The sequence below is a fragment of the Sorex araneus genome, chromosome 1 (genome assembly GCF_027595985.1).
Source record: "Sorex araneus isolate mSorAra2 chromosome 1, mSorAra2.pri, whole genome shotgun sequence".
In the NCBI taxonomy this organism is placed as follows: domain Eukaryota; kingdom Metazoa; phylum Chordata; class Mammalia; order Eulipotyphla; family Soricidae; genus Sorex; species Sorex araneus.
The window spans coordinates 272,707,298-272,726,957 of record NC_073302.1 but is presented as its reverse complement, the minus strand read 5'-3'; the positions used below and the strand labels follow the sequence as shown (position 1 = coordinate 272,726,957).

Genomic DNA, 19,660 nt, shown 5'->3' with positions numbered 1-19,660 from the left:
TCTAATTAGCAACCTGATGTTTTCATTTTTAGGCATGAAAGACAGTTTGGCGATCATCCAAGTCACAGTCATATTCTGTGATGAGGAAATCGAGGTCTCTAGAGGTTTAGGGTCACCAGATTTGTGCTGGTGAGCCTGTCAGCACAAAATTACAGTGTGGTATGCTCTATCTTAACCCTGTTCTACCAGCCTGCTTGACCCTGAATTCTGAATGGAAAGTTTCTTCCAGGAAATGACTTAGACTCATTATATCAGCAGTTTAGCAGGTACTCAAAGAATCCTGTGAGAATCCTACTCAAAGGTTACCCTTTGCCATCTTTGTCCTTCCGGGCATTCAGAAAGATGAGACTTTCAAGACTTTTGGCTCTGTAAAACACAAAGACATTCATATAAAATAAATCAAATAAAGTTCTACGGTATATTGCATGCTGAAATAAAATTGTATGGTGTCTTGAAAGGTCAGATATAATAAACATTAATGAATTGCTCATTTATTCATAATGAATGGAAGAGCAGAAATCCTTCTGAGTAGTTATGTCTGAACTAAATACATAATACTGAAAGAGCTACCCCATCTGTTACTATATTTTTATGCCAAAGGACATAATTTCATTCTAGTTAGCGTCTAAAAGAATAAAACAAAGCTTAGGAGATATCACATTTTCTAGTTATAGACAGTCGCACTCACCTTTTCTCTGTTTGTTCTGACGTAGGACTTGTTCTGAAGAGACCATCAAGACCTTGATTTCTTTAAACATATCAAATAAAAACTTTATCAGTAATAGTAACAGATACTATCGCTAGAGGAACACAGACTAATGTACACGTAAAAGGAGGGGGGCAATAGATAGTATGGAAGTTGAAGCACATTGCTAGGTGCCAGATGGGTGTGACCAGGGTGACCTCATGGTCACTGGTAACACAGGTTTTGGCAGAAAAAGTCCACCAACTTCTTGAGTTGCCCCCGGGCTTCCTGTGCACCACTTGGGAGTATCCAACCCCTCACTGCCAACCATGCAACAACACACGAAATAGAAGTTAATCAAGAATTTTTTTTCTTTTGGGGCACACCCAGCGATGCACAGAGGACACTCCCAGATCTGCACTCAGGAATTACTTCTGGCGGTGCTCAGGGGACCACATGGGATTCTGAACATCATATCCACATGCAAGTCAAGCATCTTCCCACTGTACTATCCAGTTTCTGATTAAGTCTGTGATTCTTGATTTAATACCTCCTATCTTTATAAATGAGAAAACAGAAAAGCACCAATTTTAAGTGAGTTGTTGAGCGTCAACCATATGTGTCATTGCTGTCAGAATGGCAATAAAAACACATCTTTTGATCTTCAGTTCAGTTAACTCATCTAATATTTGCTTTACTTCTCTTTCTCTTTGGCACCTGTTACCTAGCAGGTTACAATGCAAAGCAACAGAAAGTACGCTACAATGTCATACATTTTAACATAAATATTAATCACAATAATTTTAAATTGTGCATTATAATTAAAAGGAAGAAAAACTATTAACTAATAAAGTGATTTTTACAAGTAAAATTAAAAATATTTGGTGGCCAAATACAAGTCTGTGTTCACACTATTTCATTAAATTTTCAGGAAAAGCAATAATCAAATACAATACAAATTATGGGACTGGAGCGATAGCACAACAGGTAGGGCGTTTGCCTTGCATGCAGCAAAGGGGCTGGAGTGATAATATTATGGGTAGGGCACTGCCACTCATGTGGCTGACCTAGGTTTGATGCACAGCACCACCTAGGATCACTCCCACCGGGAGTGTTCCCTGAGCTCAGAGCCAGGAATAAGCTCCGAACACAGGTGTGTGTAGCCCTCAAACAAAACAAAACAAAAATCTTTAAATAGACATTTAACAACCTTACCTGGTTAAACTTTTGTTCATCTTGATAAGATTATCTAATTCTTCACTTTTGGAAGAGAAAAAAAATCTTATGTCAGTACAAAGTGTGTCAACAGTCAAAGGGCAGATCTTAAAACAATTATTTCTAAGTTCTCTGAAATATAGTACATTCTACCAATGTCATCTACATCTTAAAAATTCTGTTTACGACTGCATGCTATTCTGTTGTGTAGATATACCACACATCTTTATCCACTCATCTGTCACTAGTAACCTGAACTGATTCCAGATCTCAGCTACTGTAAATAGCTCTAAAATGGATCTAGGTATGCATATATCTTATGTTTGTTAGCGTTTGTTTTGTTCTATCTTTTGCTATTTTGGGAGTTGGGGGCACAGCCAGGGATGCTCAGGCTTACTCTTGGGACTATGCACAAAAATCACTCCTGGTGGTGCTTGGGGGACATATTGTGAGGGATGGAATTGGAGACAGTTCTGTGCTTAGCAAGTCCTTTAGCCCACATTCCATCTCTCTGGCGGTGCACGTATCTTTTTATATTAGTGTCCTTGTTTACTTTGCATAGGTACCTAGATGTAGAATTGACAGACTAAATGGCATTTTAATATTTTAAGAACTCTCCGTAGTGAGAAAAATAAGTGAAAAGGGGAAAGACAAATGCTGAATGTTCTCACTCAAATGTGTGGTACAGAGAAGCAAATCAAGGGAACAGATAACATCACATAAAAGCAAGCCCTTGGAACTTAGGTCACTGGCAGAGGAAGAAGCAGAGTCAATGGATGGGGGAGGGTGTCCAGTGGATTGTGATTGAGGGATATTGGCAATTTAGTGGTGGGTGTAGATGGCACTGCACACTGGAAAAAAAAGATGTGATCAATGTGATTCAATTAAAAAATAAATAAAATAAAAGACATACAAATAACAATATATATATTATATAATTCTCTGCAGCATTTCACCCACCAGGGAAATGCAAATCCAAACAATAAGTTATAATTTCACACCATGAAACTAGCACACATATCACAAAGAACAAAAACATCCTCTGTTGGCATGGATGTGGGGAAAAAGGGATCCTCATTCACTGCTGAGGCTTTCCAGGCTTTATGGAAAACGATATGAATATTTCTCATAAGACACAAATGCCTAAAGGCAACAGAACCTGAGAACTGGTCTTCTGTCACACACTGACCATGGGGAGAAGGGGAAGTTGGGGGACATTGAGACAATGGTGGCAAGAAGCAGACAATTTTGTGGAGAACTGGTGGTGGAATGTTTTACGTATAAAACCTTACCAATAACATTTTATGTATAAAATCTTACCAATAACACTTTTAAACCACAGTGCCTAAAATAAACTTATTTTTAATTATCAAATTATCTTACCCACATGAGGATATAACAAAACACAGAAGAATACTCATGCACAATGGAAAAAACAAAAATAAATAAATAATCTTTTAAAGGTGTGAAATTGGATCCTTAGAAGAAATTCTTATAAATATTTATCTAAATTTATAAAAGATTCTTCAAGGCTTAAGCACCTTTTCTTCCATGAAATCTCTACCAGTCCTCTAAACAAAGTCCTACAACTGAATTCCATAGTTTCCAGGAATCCTTTGGTCATCTTAGCTTACATTTTCTTTAAAGAAGATATAAAAAAATGGCACTTCAATTTGCAACAAGTGACCATATTTTATAATACATCAATTATATATAAACTAAGATTTTAATACATCAATTTTATACTTGTCTTATATTAATTCTCCTGATCCCTTCCTTGCCCTACATGTTTAAAATTCAGAACTTTTATATATTCTTCAGCCTTTAACATGGTTATCTTCATAAGTCTATGCTTAACATGTTTTTTATTAAACTAATAAATACAGGTATATTGACTTAAATATATACTCTGTTACACAATGCACTTATACAAAATATTTATCAAAATACTATCATTAAGACTGACTTCTTTCTTTAATTTAATTTCTACTTGATTCCAAGTCAGCTATATCTGCTATTCTGTTTCCATATTTGATTAACTGCAACTTTCTGAGCTCCCATGGATGTGAGCTATTTGTATGAAAATCTAGATTCTGTAATATCCCTTAGAACAAAATGAGCTCAGTCCTCTTCCCACAGAAGGCATTCTAAGAGGGTTTCTTGTTCCTGTCTGCTCTTCATAGCAAAAAGGGAAAGAAAATTCAACTTTTACGTCTACTTCCTTTGTACTCTCTTCCCCTGCCTTCCTCGTCAGTTTTTCAGTTCATAACCCTTGCTTATCCCTTCTTCCTACTCTAGAATCATATGCTTCTCACACTTTCTTTCTGTTCTTAAATCATCTTTTTTATTTGTTTTTGATTTTGGGGGCCACACCTAATGATGCTCAGGGGCTCACTCCTGGCTCTGCACTCAGAAATCACTCCTGACAGTTCTTGGGGTACTACTAGATGGCTTGCCACGGGCCCAACCAAGTTGGCTGCATGCAAAGCAAATGCCCTACCCATTGTACTATCGTCCCTGCCCCTTAAATCATCTTTAATGTTAACTAATGGTTGTCAGGGCCAGAGATGCAGTAGATATATAGTCAAGTTCCTAATTCAGGGACACTTGGATGTCAATTCAAGATTCACCACCCAGGGCTGCAGCAATAGCACAGCGGGTAGGGCGTTTGCCTTGCACGCGGCTGACCCGAGTTCGATTCCCAGCATCCCATATGGTCCCCTGAGCACCGTCAGGAGTAATTCCTGAAGTCATGAGCCAGGAGTAACCCCTGTGCATAACCAGGTGTGACCCAAAAAGCAAAAAAAAAAAAAAAAAAAAAGATTCACCACCCATTAGCTCGAGACTCAGAATGAGTCACACAACCTCTCATTGCCTCAACTTCCCATGCCTCAACTTTCTCTTTGTACTAATTGTGTCCACCTTGGAAAAGAATAAGCTAATGAAATGCCAGGTACCTGTTATGATGCCTGCAAAGTCCTAAGCTCTCATTTAATGTTGACCACATGATATATAAAATACCAATTTTTCCAGGTAACAAATGCTTGGAATATTTACATTTTAAACTGCATTTAGAGATAGCAAGACTGTGGCTCAGTCTTAGAGAGGCAGAGTCAGTGAATCAATGAGAGCTATGAAGATGCCCAGAATGACCTTTCCCCAGAATAACTATTCAAAACCTAAAAGCACGCCGGATTAATAGGAACATAATGATGACATCTTTTAAGTAATATTACACAGTCAATGGCAAAATTGAAAGCTGAGAATAAATACACAATATCAAAGCTATTAACCCTGATAGAAATTAACGGTCTAGCCTTGTGTAGGACAAATACTATCCAGTCTCCTGACACAATGCACCATTGTTGTTTCAGGGTTGAAATTCTACCTTCCAGCTCAGAGGCTTTCAATCTGCCCATGTCTCCAGAGGGAAAAAGCAAACCTAAGAATCCTGTAAATTTTAGTCCTGACCTTTCTCACTGGTTGGTGTGAGTCACAATAATAAGGTAACCAGGATTTGGGGTTGCTTCTGTTATCACAAGAAAATTAGCATAAATCATAAGAAGATGCTCTGTTGTAAATTACATAAAATGGAGATGGGAGTCTGAATAAAGAAGTTGAGCTCTTAACATGACCTTAAACTGATGAAAGCTTTGGATATTAAGTTTCACCATAGCATTTGAAATAAATTAAATGTTTTTAATCAGATAGGAGTAAACATCCATTTCCCACAGGAGTGTTACAAAGAACAGCTTGGATAAATAATGTTATTTCTAGTCCCTATGGATGGCTTACAGCCATAGTGCTGGACTATATCAATACAACAGACATTTCCCCTGGGGCCTGTCAGAGCAACTATTTCTCCCTGTGAGGAATGCATCTGTCTGTGGTTAGGTAGAAGGAACAGGAAAATTAAATAACTACAGCTCTGACTGCATTTGTTTGATTGAGCCAAACCATAATTTCCCTGTAGCGTTGCTTTGCTAGCTCCCCTTCAAACACCCTAATCACCCACTAAAAAGTTGTCCATTCCCTATTAAAAGTGAAGTGTTAATCTCAAACCAAAATAAAAGTCAAAGATCTAGACACTTAGATGAAAGAAAGTTGAAATAAAGCTTTCAGGATAGTTTCTATAAACCCTGTCTGAAGCCAAAGATCCTGTTTGTTTATAAATTTGCACAGAAAAGTTTAGCTTCATTTGTTTCTTCCACGCAATACTTTTGGTGTGACTACAATCCCTGGTGACCTAATTCCATCCCTTTTAGGATTGCTAAATTTTTAAAGCAAGGACATTCTTAACAAGTATGCAATTTAACTACAAATCATGTAGATCTATGATTCTTCTCATTGGCTGTCATTATTTTCCACAAAAAATTATTATTTAAACATCTCCTTTGCACAAAGTGCCATGTCAGGCTCAGTACTTAATAAGAAAAATAAATTTCCTAGGAAATATTAAAGTGATACAAGAAATAAGATACAAAACAACATCAAATGAGATTAGTTATTATAAAACATGAAAATAGGAGTTCTAATAGTTTAATGAGGCAGAAGTTATCTTCCACTAGGTCATTCAGAAATCTAACAGAAAAGATGATATTTGATCTGGATCTTGAAAAATAAGTAGGACCTGGGGGGATTGCCAAGATCTCAAGACTGGAAAAGACTGCAGAATGCCATACAAAGACATGTAGAATGAAAATTGTTTAATTTGGTTTTGAATGTAGAGTAAACATAAAGGTGAAATTAGAAATAACTCTGAAACATGTTTGAAGCCATAATAGAGTAGCACCGACCTTGCATAATGTTTTGTATATAATTAATGAGCTTTGAAGAGTCAGTAGAATGATTGCTTCAACATAATCTTGGAAAGAAGATCCAGGCTGCAGGCTAGAGAGAGAGCACAGGGGTAGCGTGCTTGTGCTTGTCTGCTATACAGCTAGCCTGGATACAGGCCCCAGAACCACATATGGTTTCACCAGCTCCACTAGGAGTTAACACTTAGCAAAGAGCCAGGAGTAAGCCCTGAGCACCCCAGGGTGTGGGTCAAAGAGAAAAAAAAGAAAATTTGAGCTGTTATGGTAGATGGTAATGATCTAGTGAAAAGATTGATGGGAAGTTGTAATACATAAATCTGGATAATCTACATATAAAGGATGGGTATGTATACATTTCAATTGGATACATATATATCTACATGCAGGTGTATGCATATATATATACATACATTTAATTTATACATGTCTGATACTACACAGAGGAGATGAAGCATTAAGGACAATCTCAGAAGGAGAGCTGGCTGTAATGAAAGGAGAAAGGGCAAGAAATGGCACATTTGGGAAGGATGTTGACTGTGGCTAGGTCCTTCTAGATGGGTGCTGAAGCAACTGACAGGTAGAAATCCAGGCCGGCAGCAAACGAAAAACTGGAAACTTGTAATGAGGCCGAAAACATGGGCATCAAAGGTCATGGGAATAAGTACAGCCACCAGAAGAGAATACAGATGAATCAGAGTACCTAGGAATATCAGTCCACACTTGTCAAGAGACACTGCTTCTCCCTGCTTTTCAGTGAACACTGAAATTTTGTTCATATCTAGAACTTCTAAAGGATTCTAGTTAGGCACTTTGAAACATAAAAAGAAGAAGAGACTTAAGTTCAACAGCTCTGACATCTCACCCCTTGTCAGTTTTCTGCAGTGAAGTGGCCACTTTGACAATGTTCTCGAGATCCTGGCTCCTTCAAAAAGGGGAAAAACACATATTAGAGACAGTGGAGTAATTTTGTGGTCATTCTATTTTTCGTGTATTCAGTAAAATTAATTTAACTGAATAACGAAACATTGTTATCACAACCATTTTGTGCTGCGCTTGCATGTGCACACATGCACACACACACACACACACACACACACACACACACACTCCATCATTTCACATGGGCATTGGCCCTGCCATCTAGTGCTCATTGAAATAACTACAGTTTCTCTGAAAGACTTGTATTGGCCACTCCCACGTAAAATAATATATTTTACATTATGTTTTCAGTGTTGCACATGATACTTAAGTATATGTCTATCTGTGTTAAAGATTAGTCATTTTAAAATATACATAAACATGTAGAAGCATATATGCACATGTACACACTATATTTAAAGAGCAAAAGTACAGTAATTTGTAAAGCAAAAGGAATAAATCAAGATTGTCATGGGGAAATGCTACCTCAAAACTACAGTACAATTTATGACTTTTCTGCAGGTGCAGGTAGGTGAAACCTTGTACACCCAAGTCTGACAAAAATGTTTGAAGAATCAACATTTCCCTGTCTTATGGGGGTTGATCTTACTCTGTTATTTCTGTTCACACAACCTTATTGTTTTCTTTATATAAAACTTAGGAACAAAAAATTCTGTAGGTACATATTACTGACATAGAAGCTAGCTGGAAAATGAAGTATATATCAATTTTTAAATTTCTAAGTGTTCTAGTAAAGCACACTTTCTTTTTTTTTTTTTTTTTTTTAATTTTTATTAAATCACCATGTGGAAAGTTACAAAATTCTCAGGTTTATATGTCAGTTATACAATATTCAAACACCCATCCCTTCACCAGTGCCCAAATTCCACCACCAGAAACCCCAGTTTACCCCCCGCCCCCACCCCCTACCCCCTACTGTATAACTAATGAATTTCACTTCATTTTTTCTTTACCTTGATTACATTCCATAATTCAACACAAAACTCACTATAGTTGACATAACTCTCTCTCTCTCTTTTTTTTTTTCTCTTTTTCCTTTTCCATTTTTTTTTTTTTTTTAATTTTTCCCCCTCATCCCCCTTCCTGCGCCTCATAGTATGGTGTACTCCACGCCACGTTGGCCAGCGTGGGGCTTTTGCTTAGCTCATAGTCCAGAGGTGGCTGTTACATTAAGAACCTTCAATATTTCAACAAAAACTTACTGTTATTATTTGGAGTTTCCCCCCCAAGTCTGACCTGTTCAAATGGAACCCTTTCACATTGATGACAATTATAAATGTTAAGTCGCGCGGACGCGGCAGCGTCCGCGCGGTTTTGGATTTCTGTATAAAGTCCTGGGAAAATTCTGCCAGAAACCAATTCCTAAAGCTGTCTCTGGTTCCCGCTTGTTCCACATCCACCGGCTCTGCAGGGGCATGGGCGCCCGGGCCGAAAACCCGGCCGGCCGGAGCCGAGCACGGGCCCGACTAGGGCTGGCTCTGTATCCTGCGGCTGTTTCAAGTTCAAAGCACACATTTTTTTTTTTTTTTTTCCGCGCCACCAAGTTCGTACCTTCTCAACGGACCCACAAAATGTCGGACACCACGCCTTCTCCCGGAGGGGAGAGAGACCAAGCAGGAAGGTTCTTTCCTCCGTTAGCCGGCGTGGGGCAAAGGCTTAATTCACAGTCTCCATACATGGGGTAAAGCACACTTTCTAATTTCTACCATTTCATAGATATAGATATGTCATCATACCTTATATTTCTTTCTGCATCTCTGTTAGTTTCTGTGTATACACCTGGTTTGGGTGGACATATCTGCCTATATTTTAAAAGTTAAAGATAATATATGTTACACAATAAAACACTTACTGTTAAATTTAAATTCGTAAGAAAATATGTGTATTCAAAGAGATCAAAGTGTTTGGGGTGCATAGTGCTACTAGAGAGAAAGAAATTTCATTCACTTTTGGTTGGTTTGAACTAATCATATTCTGTCTTAAATTCTAGAACCTAGGGGGTTGGAATGATAGTACAGTAGGTAGGGGGTTTGCTTTGCATGCAACATATCCAGGTTTGATCTTCGACATCCCATATAATCCCCTGAGCATTTTCCAGGAGTGATTCCTGAGCTCAGAGTTAGGAGAAAGCCCTGAGTATCATCAGATGTGTCCCCCAAACAATAAAATAAAATGTCAAGAATATTGTTTGCTATTAGTCATTAAATAGTTTTTTCTTAAGCTTATCCCATTACACATAATGCAGAAAATATCTGATCAGGTATGACAGAAAACACTTTTATGACTGCAGTTATACCACCATTCTGAGAATGGCCACATTAAATTTACTAGATAAGATTTTTAATGGTAGGAGGTTGTCATAATTTATAGCATAAGGCTTTGCATTACTCATTTGCTAAGTATTTGACTGACCTATTTATACATTCTTGCTTGTTCTCAGGAAACTATATTCAACTATTTTTGTACCCCTGGGGACATGTGTTAATCACATAAGAAACACTTCCTTTTCATATTCTTTCATTAAAATCATCTTTCTGTGATTAAAGCAATCAAGACTTAAAAGATGCCAGCTGTCCTAATTTAATTTTTAATATCATTAGTGGAAGAAAGAAATCAGAGTATAAAACTGAATTAGACTAATTTCATGGAATTTCATTTCTTTTAATTCACACAAGCTCACTGCTCTAGACATCTGATTTTAGATAAAAATTTAGGTGATACTAAATCCAATTAAATTTAGCCCTCCTTTAAAAAACTGTTCAAACTTAGATTATTTTTCAGTATAATAAGAGTAAAGGGAAAAGCAAAACAATCAAAGAAGGTTGAGAAGCTATTTTTAAAGTGTAATTATAATCTTTACATAAACAAAGAATTATAAACCTGGCTGAATTGATGTTTTTTATGAATTCAACAAAATATTCTCTTGATTTGTTGAAATTTTGTTTAACCTTCTCAGCCATAAGGACACAATTTCAAAAGTCCTATGAAGTTTTGCTGCATAGGAACTGAGACCTCTTTTTTTCAACTAAGTAGAAGGCTTAAATGCTACAGGATTCTCTTTCTCCTCATTAGTGCTCTTTTGCTAGCTCCAGATTTCCCTTACATCCTGCCAAAAATATCACCAGCACACACACACACACACACACACACACACACACACACACACACACACACACAAAACCAACCCACCAAGGAATCAAAGGCAGACAATCTAAAGACTCAATGTAATCTTCACTCAGATCTTTTTTTTCCTTTTGGGACACATCCAGTCCTGCTCAGAGCTACTCTTGGCTCTGTGCTCAAGGATCACTCCTGGTGATGGTTGACCATTTAAAGTTCTTGGATTTGAACCTGGGTCTGCCATGTACATAGTAAGTGCCCTGTCTGCTCTACTATCTTTCCAGCCCCTGAAATGTCATTTAAAAATATTTTACAATAATAATGGAAATGTGCAATGTAAGACTTGAAAAAATGGTTTTAGATTAATAAAGAGTTTAACAAAGAATACATAGGAATATTTTCATATGTCTGAATTTGTTTCTCAGTATTTATTAAAGAGCGATGGAGATTCAAAACAAAAATTTTAAGTTTGTCTTTTTTGCTTCATTCAAAGACAAGTGAATTAGAAAACTTTCCAAACTTTATGCTAGTTTTGAAATAAATTATAAATTCCTTAGCTAAAACAAGGCTAAAAAACAGCCTATACATGTTTCTGACAAAAGTAGGGAAAAGAGCAGTAACACAAATTTCAAGACTGTCTTTCCTCTGAAAAATGTAGCCACTAAAGGGAGAACTGAGTTTTCTATATATGTAATATATATTAAATGAATATATAAATTTATTTTTATGTTGGAGACAGCTTTCTTATATATCACCTACTAAAAAACTTAATTAGAAGAAAACTGAGCATAAAAATATTTCTTGGCTGTAAATATTATTTGGATTCTATCTTGAAGGTATATTTACACAAAGTAGTTATTGGTCATAAATATTCAAAGGCAAGCCTTAGGATGCGTTTGTGTTGGCAAATTAGAAAAACTTTACACAGATTTCTGTCCTGAACATGCATACACAATATACCCATGATTTGTGCAAAACACATTACACTTTTATATCTGTTGAACTTCATTTTACAAGAAACCCTGAAATTACAGGTCTTACCTATTATCCCTTCTCAGCGTGTGAGGAGATGAAATAGGAGAACTAGGCTTTGGAGGTATTGGAGGATGAACAGTTGGTTCCCTTTAAAACAGAAAATAGCAGTTCACTTCACCATGGAAACATGGTAAAATTTAGCATCTATTAACCAAATACATTTATTGCCTATTTGAAAATAGCTCAGTCATCTTACAACTTCCTTTCATGGGTGCTAAAAGGTCAGAATCTAAGGAGCACCAAACGTTTTAAAAACATTGGTTGAAATTACAGGTATTCAAAGAGTTCACTGAACCAGGTTTTGAAAGCACTGTTCTATTTAACTATAGTTAAAATAGATTCAGTTCTACATGGTGTAGCATTTTGCTAGAACATTTAGCTAAAGTATATTCTAGTAGCTCTGATTTAAAAGGCACAACTCTCAATAATCTTGATGCAAATCTTGGTTTACAGGTGGCAGTAGCCTAGTTTATGAAGGGACTTGAAAAACTGCATATGTTGTTCTGAGTCTGAGCAGGAGAGAGGCAGCAAAAGCCTTGCCAGGGTAAACTTCAGCTCAAAAGCAGAATTGGTTCCTCTCACTCGAGCCTGACAAATGGCTGAAGAACTTACAGTAAACATACACTGATTCTAAATATACTTTCTTAGTCTTACATGCTCATGCCATAATATGGCAGGAAAGGGGATATCTAACAGTTAGAAGTTTGATAATGTTTTGTTTTTTAACATCCTGAGGTAGTTTTATATGCACCAGGCACTCTAAAAAGTGAATGATTTTCCCATTCTCAAATGGTTGCCCATATAGAAACACATTTATGACTGATGGGGATAAGAGTTATGAAGAAAAATGGAAGCATCATTGACTCTAGAGGGCACAAAGCTACCAATAGATCAAGCAAAAACAAGCACAGGATATTCGGTATAGAAAGTTTTTTCAATGTACTGGTCCTTGGTGAGCCTTTTGATGGAGCGATGTTGAAGAAAAGATGATGGAATGAAAAATAGGAAAACAGAAAGTCAGGATGTAGATGTGAATAGTCCCTTTGAGCCATTACGCAGTCAACAAAGAGAAATGGGTATCCTGTTGAAGATCAGTAGACATTTTCTTTTGCCATATTCAGCTGCAACAGGGACAGAATAAACAAGAGAGCTGGATTTAGCTGAATTCACTCGGTGACTGTAAGAGAATGATGGCTATGGAAGGGAGGGGAACACAAAGGAGTCATTACAATGAGGGATCATGACAGCTGAGATAGACTTAGAGGTACACGGGAACACAAGGGATGAGGGATAAAAATCTGTGGGAAAAAGTGGGAGCATCAATGGATTTGTGCGTTTATTGAGGAGGAGGAATTTCAGGAACCTGAGGCTGGAAGGAATAAGTATAATAAATGAAAAGCAAGATACGAGATGGAAAGGAGGATAATAAAAATGGAACCTTACAATGGGATCCAAGAAAAGAGATAGTGTAAGGCTTTGCTTATGCCAGAATTACATCTAGGAAAAGCGAATTTTTTCCCAGAATGACCAGGATAAGTATTGGCTGGGTGTGTGGGAGGCATCTGAGTAAACAGTATGAAGATAGTTTGGGGAGCAAGCAACCAGGTGTGCATGGTGCCACCAGTACTTACACACCCAGCCACTACTTATCCTGGTCATTCTAGTCTGGAAAAAGACCCAAAGAGTAAATGTGCTGTGAAGGACATGAGAAGGACAGAGGTGCAGATTGATCTCAAATGGCTATGCATTTCCACCCCTGCTGGGCTGGAGTCAGGAAATGTCTCATTGGCTCCAATTCACCTCAAAAGAGCTTTCATTTGCATCTCTGCCAGGACAGCCACAGATGACAGAACACAAGCCCATGAGGGCCATGAGAGAAGTCATTCATAAGGTGCCAGAAGCTCCATGACATGCCAAGTAAGGGGATTAAAATGCAAGAGTGAGGTAGGAAGCTGCAGTCTCAAAATATTGTGAAGAAAAGAAAACAACCATGTGGAAGGATCCTGTTTGTATACGACTTTGGGATGCAATATTTAAGCTAACCCACCCAGGCTCTCCCCTCTATCCTTGTCTCACTCTCACAACACTTTTCAGAATTTGTGCCACCTCATTATAACCACTAGGTCGCAACTATAGAGAGTAACTTTTAGGAATTCAAAAGTTAATTTCATGAGAAGCATATGAAAACTGACACAGAGTAGCCCAAAGGCCAGAGCTAACAGAAGTAACTGAATAACTTTTGTATTTCTTCATTTTTTCATGCTGCTGCAAAGACCACTTCTTTTAATTCTGGCATTTTAGGATAGCTGGGCTCTGAGATTTCTGTACAAGACTGAGTTTGTGAAGAAAACATTTTTTTTTTTTACTGCCACACAAGTCCAGTTAGAAACAAGAGCAGTGAACTCCATTTTTAAGTTATGAATTACAATTTTTCAGGTTCTGTTTTTTTCCTTTTACTTTTGTCATGAACAAATTATTTATTTATTTATTTATTTATTTATTTATTTATTTTTTTGTAGTGAGTCACAGTGAGGGTACAGTTACAGATTCACACCTTTTCGTGCTTGTTTTTCCCTCATGCAATGTTCGAAAGCCCATCCCTCCACCAGCGTCCATTCTCCAACACCAATGAACCCAGTATCCCTCCCACCCCCTGGTCCCGTCCCCCCCGGCCCCACCCCGCCTCTGTGGCGTGGCATTCCAATTTGATAAACAAATTTTTTTATTTCAATAATGGTGATGGGCCTACAACTTATTTTCTTTGAGGGTCAGTAGTATGTCAATACTCTCATACATCTAGCCTGTGAAGTGTGCATCATTGTTAATACTTTTTACTGAGTTCCCCAAATGATAAATAATTTGATTTGAGTCACATCAATAATAAGTGACTTGGCCAGGCATTCACTCTGATCATTCTGATGTCAAATCTATTCTTTTATCCCCCGCCCCACCTCGTCTCAAGATCATGCCATCTCAAACCAACTCTCTGGCAGGTATTTCCAATGAAACATTAGTAACAATGGGTGTTGCTCCATTATTTCCTTGCCCCAAAAAAGGGTCATTAGACCAACAACCACTTCTTCCACAACTGCCCCAATTATAATATTCTTGGAGATAACAACCAATGGCACAACTCATTTTTAAATTTGTGATAAATTGAAAGTCATTAAATTAAAAACCTTTTGCTCTGCAAAATACATTAACAGGGTCAAATCCAAGTTACACACGGGGGAAATGATATTTGTAAATCACATGCCTTACTTAAAGAACATAAACAAATGTGCTTTGATTTTTTTTTAATTACGGTAACACTGTCGTCCCATTATTCATCGATTTGCTGGAGCGGGCACCAGTAATGTCTCCATTATGAGACTTGTTACTGTTTTGGGCACATTGAATTTGGGCACGGGTAATTTGCCAGCCTCTGCTGTGCGGGCGAGATACTCTTGGTAGCTTGCCGGGTTCTCCAAGAGGAACTGAAGAATTTAACCCGGGTCAGCCACATGCAAGGCAAACACTCTACCCACTGTGCTATTGCTCCAGTCCTTCTAATTCTATTTTAAAAAATTGTTTACTCATGGAGAGGGCCTCTCATGCAGTGCTCACAGAGCCTGTGGGTCACTGTTGGTGATAGCCAGCGAGCTGGCTGGCTGCTTTAAGACTAAGGACTGAAGACACGCTGCTGCATGGCCTTGTGGTGCTGGGGACCACGCCACAGCTGGTACTGATGAGGGCCTCCAGTCTATACCCAGGAGTGCTAATAGGTTCACATGCTGTTTAAGTTGGAATTCAGGTTACAGCACATGAAAACCATGTGATCCGAATTTCTGAGCTATCTCCCTGACCCCTGAACATACTTTTAAAGGCTTTCAAAATATGTAAGTAAACAAGAAACCAACTGGAAAAGGCAGCTAATTTAAAGTTATTCCACCAGAGAAGAGATACACATGACTAAAAAGCATATGAAAAATGTCCAGTATCATCAATCTATGGGGAACTATAAATTACAATCACAGTGAGATTTACTACATACTAGGAGAAAAGCTAAAATCATTTTTTTTAATTGACAATCCTAAATTGTGCCAAGGCAGTGAAGCAACTCAAACTCATATACTGTCAGTGTGAATGTAAACACTGGCAGCTCCTTACAAAGTTAAATATATGCTTAACATGCAAACTAGCACTCCTACTTGTATGCAAATATTCAAGAAAAATAAACATATATGTCCACGTAGACATATATGTTTAAAAATTATGTGAATAATTAAAAAAATTAAAAACGACACAAGTGTCTTCAGGCTAGGGGGATAAATATACCGAGTACCTTCAGCAAGTGGAATACGACTTAGCAATCGAAAAGAAAAAACATGGACGCAAGCCAACCGCATCAGTATCATGTGCACATGTTAAGTGAAAGAAGCCAAGTTGAGAAATGTTATAGATAGCGAAGGGTTCTACTTACATGGCAATCTGCCTATGTTTGAAAGGAAAAAGTGAAGAGCTAACAAAGAGTTATCTCTGCCCACTCCACAAGCCAGAGGTTTTGTACCCCAATACCTGCAATTCCCAGCCCCTCCAGGCTCAGAAAAGCTCTGTCCTTATGCCACAGCATGCTCCTGACACCCACACTGAACCTCATCCAGGACTCCCTTGCTCCAAAGCCGTGTCCTCTGCACAAAGTCCAAATCACCCTTGTCACTGAGTCCACCAATTCTGTCCTTTCTAGCCAAACAGAAGCCTGATTTACACAATCCACACTAAGATTTTAATGACTAGGGCCCACCATCTGTCAGAGTCTGCTACTTTAAATCAGGTATGATGTATATTTATGTTTAACTTAATTGGGGCCACAGGGAAGTGTGCCACACCTGACTCTATTGGAGCATACTCCTGACTCTGTGCTCAGAGGCCCTTCTCGTGCGGATCAAGGAACCATTATCTGGTGCCAGGATTAAAACTGAGTCCGCTCTGTTTAAGACAAGGGTCTTAAGCCCTGCACCCTCTCTAGGGTAATCTTATTGCATTGCTGTTTTGTTTTTGTGCTACAGCCTGCAATCCTCAGAGGTTACTCCTGGCTCTGTGCTCAGGGATCACTCCTGGTGGTGCTCACGGAAACATATGTGGCGCTGGGGACCCAACCAGCTGCATGCAAGGCAAGAACCTGAACCCCTGTTTTTTCTGTGGTCCCTAGGAAAATATTTATAATACCCAGCTGATAAACCTACAGACACTGAAATAATTTTAAAAAGCAAAACAAATTAAAAAAAAAACCTAAACTGTTTTCTTTGTTTTGTTTATTTATATTTTAAGAGGAGTCACATTAAGCAGTTCCAGGAACTTGGGTAACTCTCAGAGAGAGAAGCCCCGGGGGACAGTCATGTAGGGTTAAGCATCAAACTCAGAGTCGAGGCAACTGGCCCTGAGGAAGGAACACGGATGTGGGAGGGAAGCAGGGATGCTTTTTATTTATTGTTTGAACATGAGTTCCTTTGAACTATCATTGTTAGGAAGCCAAAGCTACCTAACCTGTTACCAGGCTGCCTCTGGTAACCTCACAGGGCTGAGAAAACAGCAACTCTGTTCAGATTAAAACCGTCATCTCGAAATTCTGAATTAATCTTCTCCTTGCCCTACTTGAATGACACCTTCAAAAAATAATAAACTTTAGCAGATTAATATTTTAATAATTTGGAATGTCCATTATGAGTATTCTGGACATTCAGAAATAACTATATAACGACTGTCCTCTGACATCTTATTGAGAGTATTTCACACAGATTCTATTAATAGAAAATGATGCTTGAAGAAAATGAAATCCATTTCAAAAAATCTAGCTTGGCAGAAAAACTGCAGAGAATTTGGTACCAATAGAGTTTAAAATGTTGCTGCATAATTAGAAAGGTTACATTTTACCATTTATAGTTACAGACAGAAAAAAAAATAACTGTAGTGCAAAGTTGCCATGGCAACTCTTCTGAATCCGAATTTTCTTTTTCCCCCCTCTTTCAATTCTGCCAATCAGCAAACTAAAAGGAAAAATCACTAAAGGAGAACAGTTGAAAAAACACAGGTGGACTATTGTGAAAGTACCTATCCATCATTTAACTACATGACTGTTTTCTTCACTGTGTTTTTACGATTTTGGTTACTATTAGTATTTTCTTCTCTATGTTTGTAAATGATTATGCACACAAAACATTAAAATATTGTGTGTGTATGCGCACACATGTGCGCAGAAGCTGATGGCTTTACTGCTGACCCAGAATCATTCTTAATTGGTAGCATCAGAGGGAGGTATTTTGTCTGCTCAGCAACTACTTTTGGGAAGGCGACGTAGGCATAGGGACTGATGTGCCAAGAAGAATTTATCACCAATATCAAAATTAATCTGTGGAAAAAGCAGATTCTGTGAACAAAAGGAGGTGGTTGCAAGCAGACACAGGAGGGAGACATCAACTCTTTCATAAACTTGGATTGTGTGGAAAGAGGGGAAAGCCAGAAAAGTATATTTGTAAGATTTGGTTTCGAGGTTTTTTTTGGTTTTTTGTTTTTGTTTGTTTGTTTGTTTGTTTGTGTTTTGGGGCCACAAACATCCAGGAGCAGGGATTACTCCTGACTCTGTGCTCAGGAATTACTCCTGGAGGTACTCAGGGGACTATACGGGATGCCAGCAATCAAACCCAGGTCAGTGATCAAATGCAGGTTGGCTACATGCAAGACAAGTGTCCTACCCACTATACTATCACTCTGGCCCCATTGACTGTGGATTTTTAGGAGACTGTTTTTTTGTTTGGTTCAGTTTTGGTTTGGGTTTTGGGGCCACACTCAGCAGTGCTCAGGGCTTACTCCTGCTCCATGCTCTGGGATTACTCCTGTCACAACTCAGGGGACCAACCATGTGAGCTGCAGGGTATTGAACCCACTTTTGCCAAATGCAAGGCCAGTACCCATTGGAGTATTTTACCAGCCACAAGAGGTTATTTTTCAAGATGAAAGAGATTAAAATATGGAAAGAGGACTAGTGTAGCAAGGGTTTAATAAAAGACACAAACCAATGTAGTGAAAAACAATAACTATAAAGATAAAACTTTGACTTAGTTCTCTCTTTCTTTCTCTTTCTTTTCTTTCTTTCTTTCTTTCTTTCTTTCTTTCTTTCTTTCTTTCTTTCTTTCTTTCTTTCTTTCTTTCTTTCTTTCTTTCTTTCCTTCTTCCTTCCTTCCTTCCTCCTTCCTTCCTTCCTTCCTTCCTTCCTTCCTTCCTTTTCTTCCTCTTTCTTCTTTCTTTCTTTCTTTCTTTCTTTCTTTCTTCTTTCTTTCTTTCTTTCTTTCTTTCTTTCTTTCTTTTCTTTCTTTCTTTCTTTCTTATCTTTCTTTCCTTCTTCCCTTCCTTCCCTTCCTTCCTTCCTTCCTTCCTCCTTTCTTCTTTCTTTCTTTCCTTCTTTCTTTCTTTTTTCTTTCTTTCTTTCTTTCTTTCCTTTCTTTCTTCTTCTTTCTTTCTTTCTTTCTTTCTTCCTTCTCCTTCCTTCCTTCCTTCTTCTTTCTTTCTTTCTTTCTTTCTTTCTTTCTTTCTTCTTTCTTTCTTTCTTTCTTTCTCTCTTTCTCTTTCTCTCTTCTTTCTTTCTTCTTTCTTTCTTCTCTTCTTTCTTTCTTCTTTTCTTTCTTTCTTCTCTTTCTTTCTTTCTTTCTTTCTTCCCTTTCTTCCCTTTCTTTCTTTTCTTTCTTTCTTTCTTTTTCTTTCTTTCTTTCTTTCTTTCTTTCTTTCTTTCTTTCTTTCTTTCTTTCTTTCTTTCTTTCTTTCTTTCCTTCTCCTTCCTTCCTTCCTTCCTTCCTTCCTTCCTTCCTTCCTTCCT

At 37.9% G+C, this 19,660-nt stretch overlaps 1 protein-coding gene across 1 annotated transcript in view; it reads right to left on the bottom strand.

The window, feature by feature from the left end:
* Nucleotides 1–19,660, bottom strand: part of SCEL (sciellin) — a 90,777-nt gene that overhangs the window by 49,360 nt on the left and 21,757 nt on the right. Inside the window, exons 9-14 of the mRNA XM_055145524.1 lie at nucleotides 11,818–11,898; nucleotides 9,393–9,458; nucleotides 7,580–7,639; nucleotides 1,901–1,945; nucleotides 689–748; nucleotides 307–366 (exon numbers count right to left, since the gene is read on the bottom strand). Of these exons, the coding sequence (XP_055001499.1) occupies nucleotides 307–366; nucleotides 689–748; nucleotides 1,901–1,945; nucleotides 7,580–7,639; nucleotides 9,393–9,458; nucleotides 11,818–11,898 (372 nt within the window). The remainder of the gene's footprint in view (nucleotides 1–306; nucleotides 367–688; nucleotides 749–1,900; nucleotides 1,946–7,579; nucleotides 7,640–9,392; nucleotides 9,459–11,817; nucleotides 11,899–19,660) is intronic.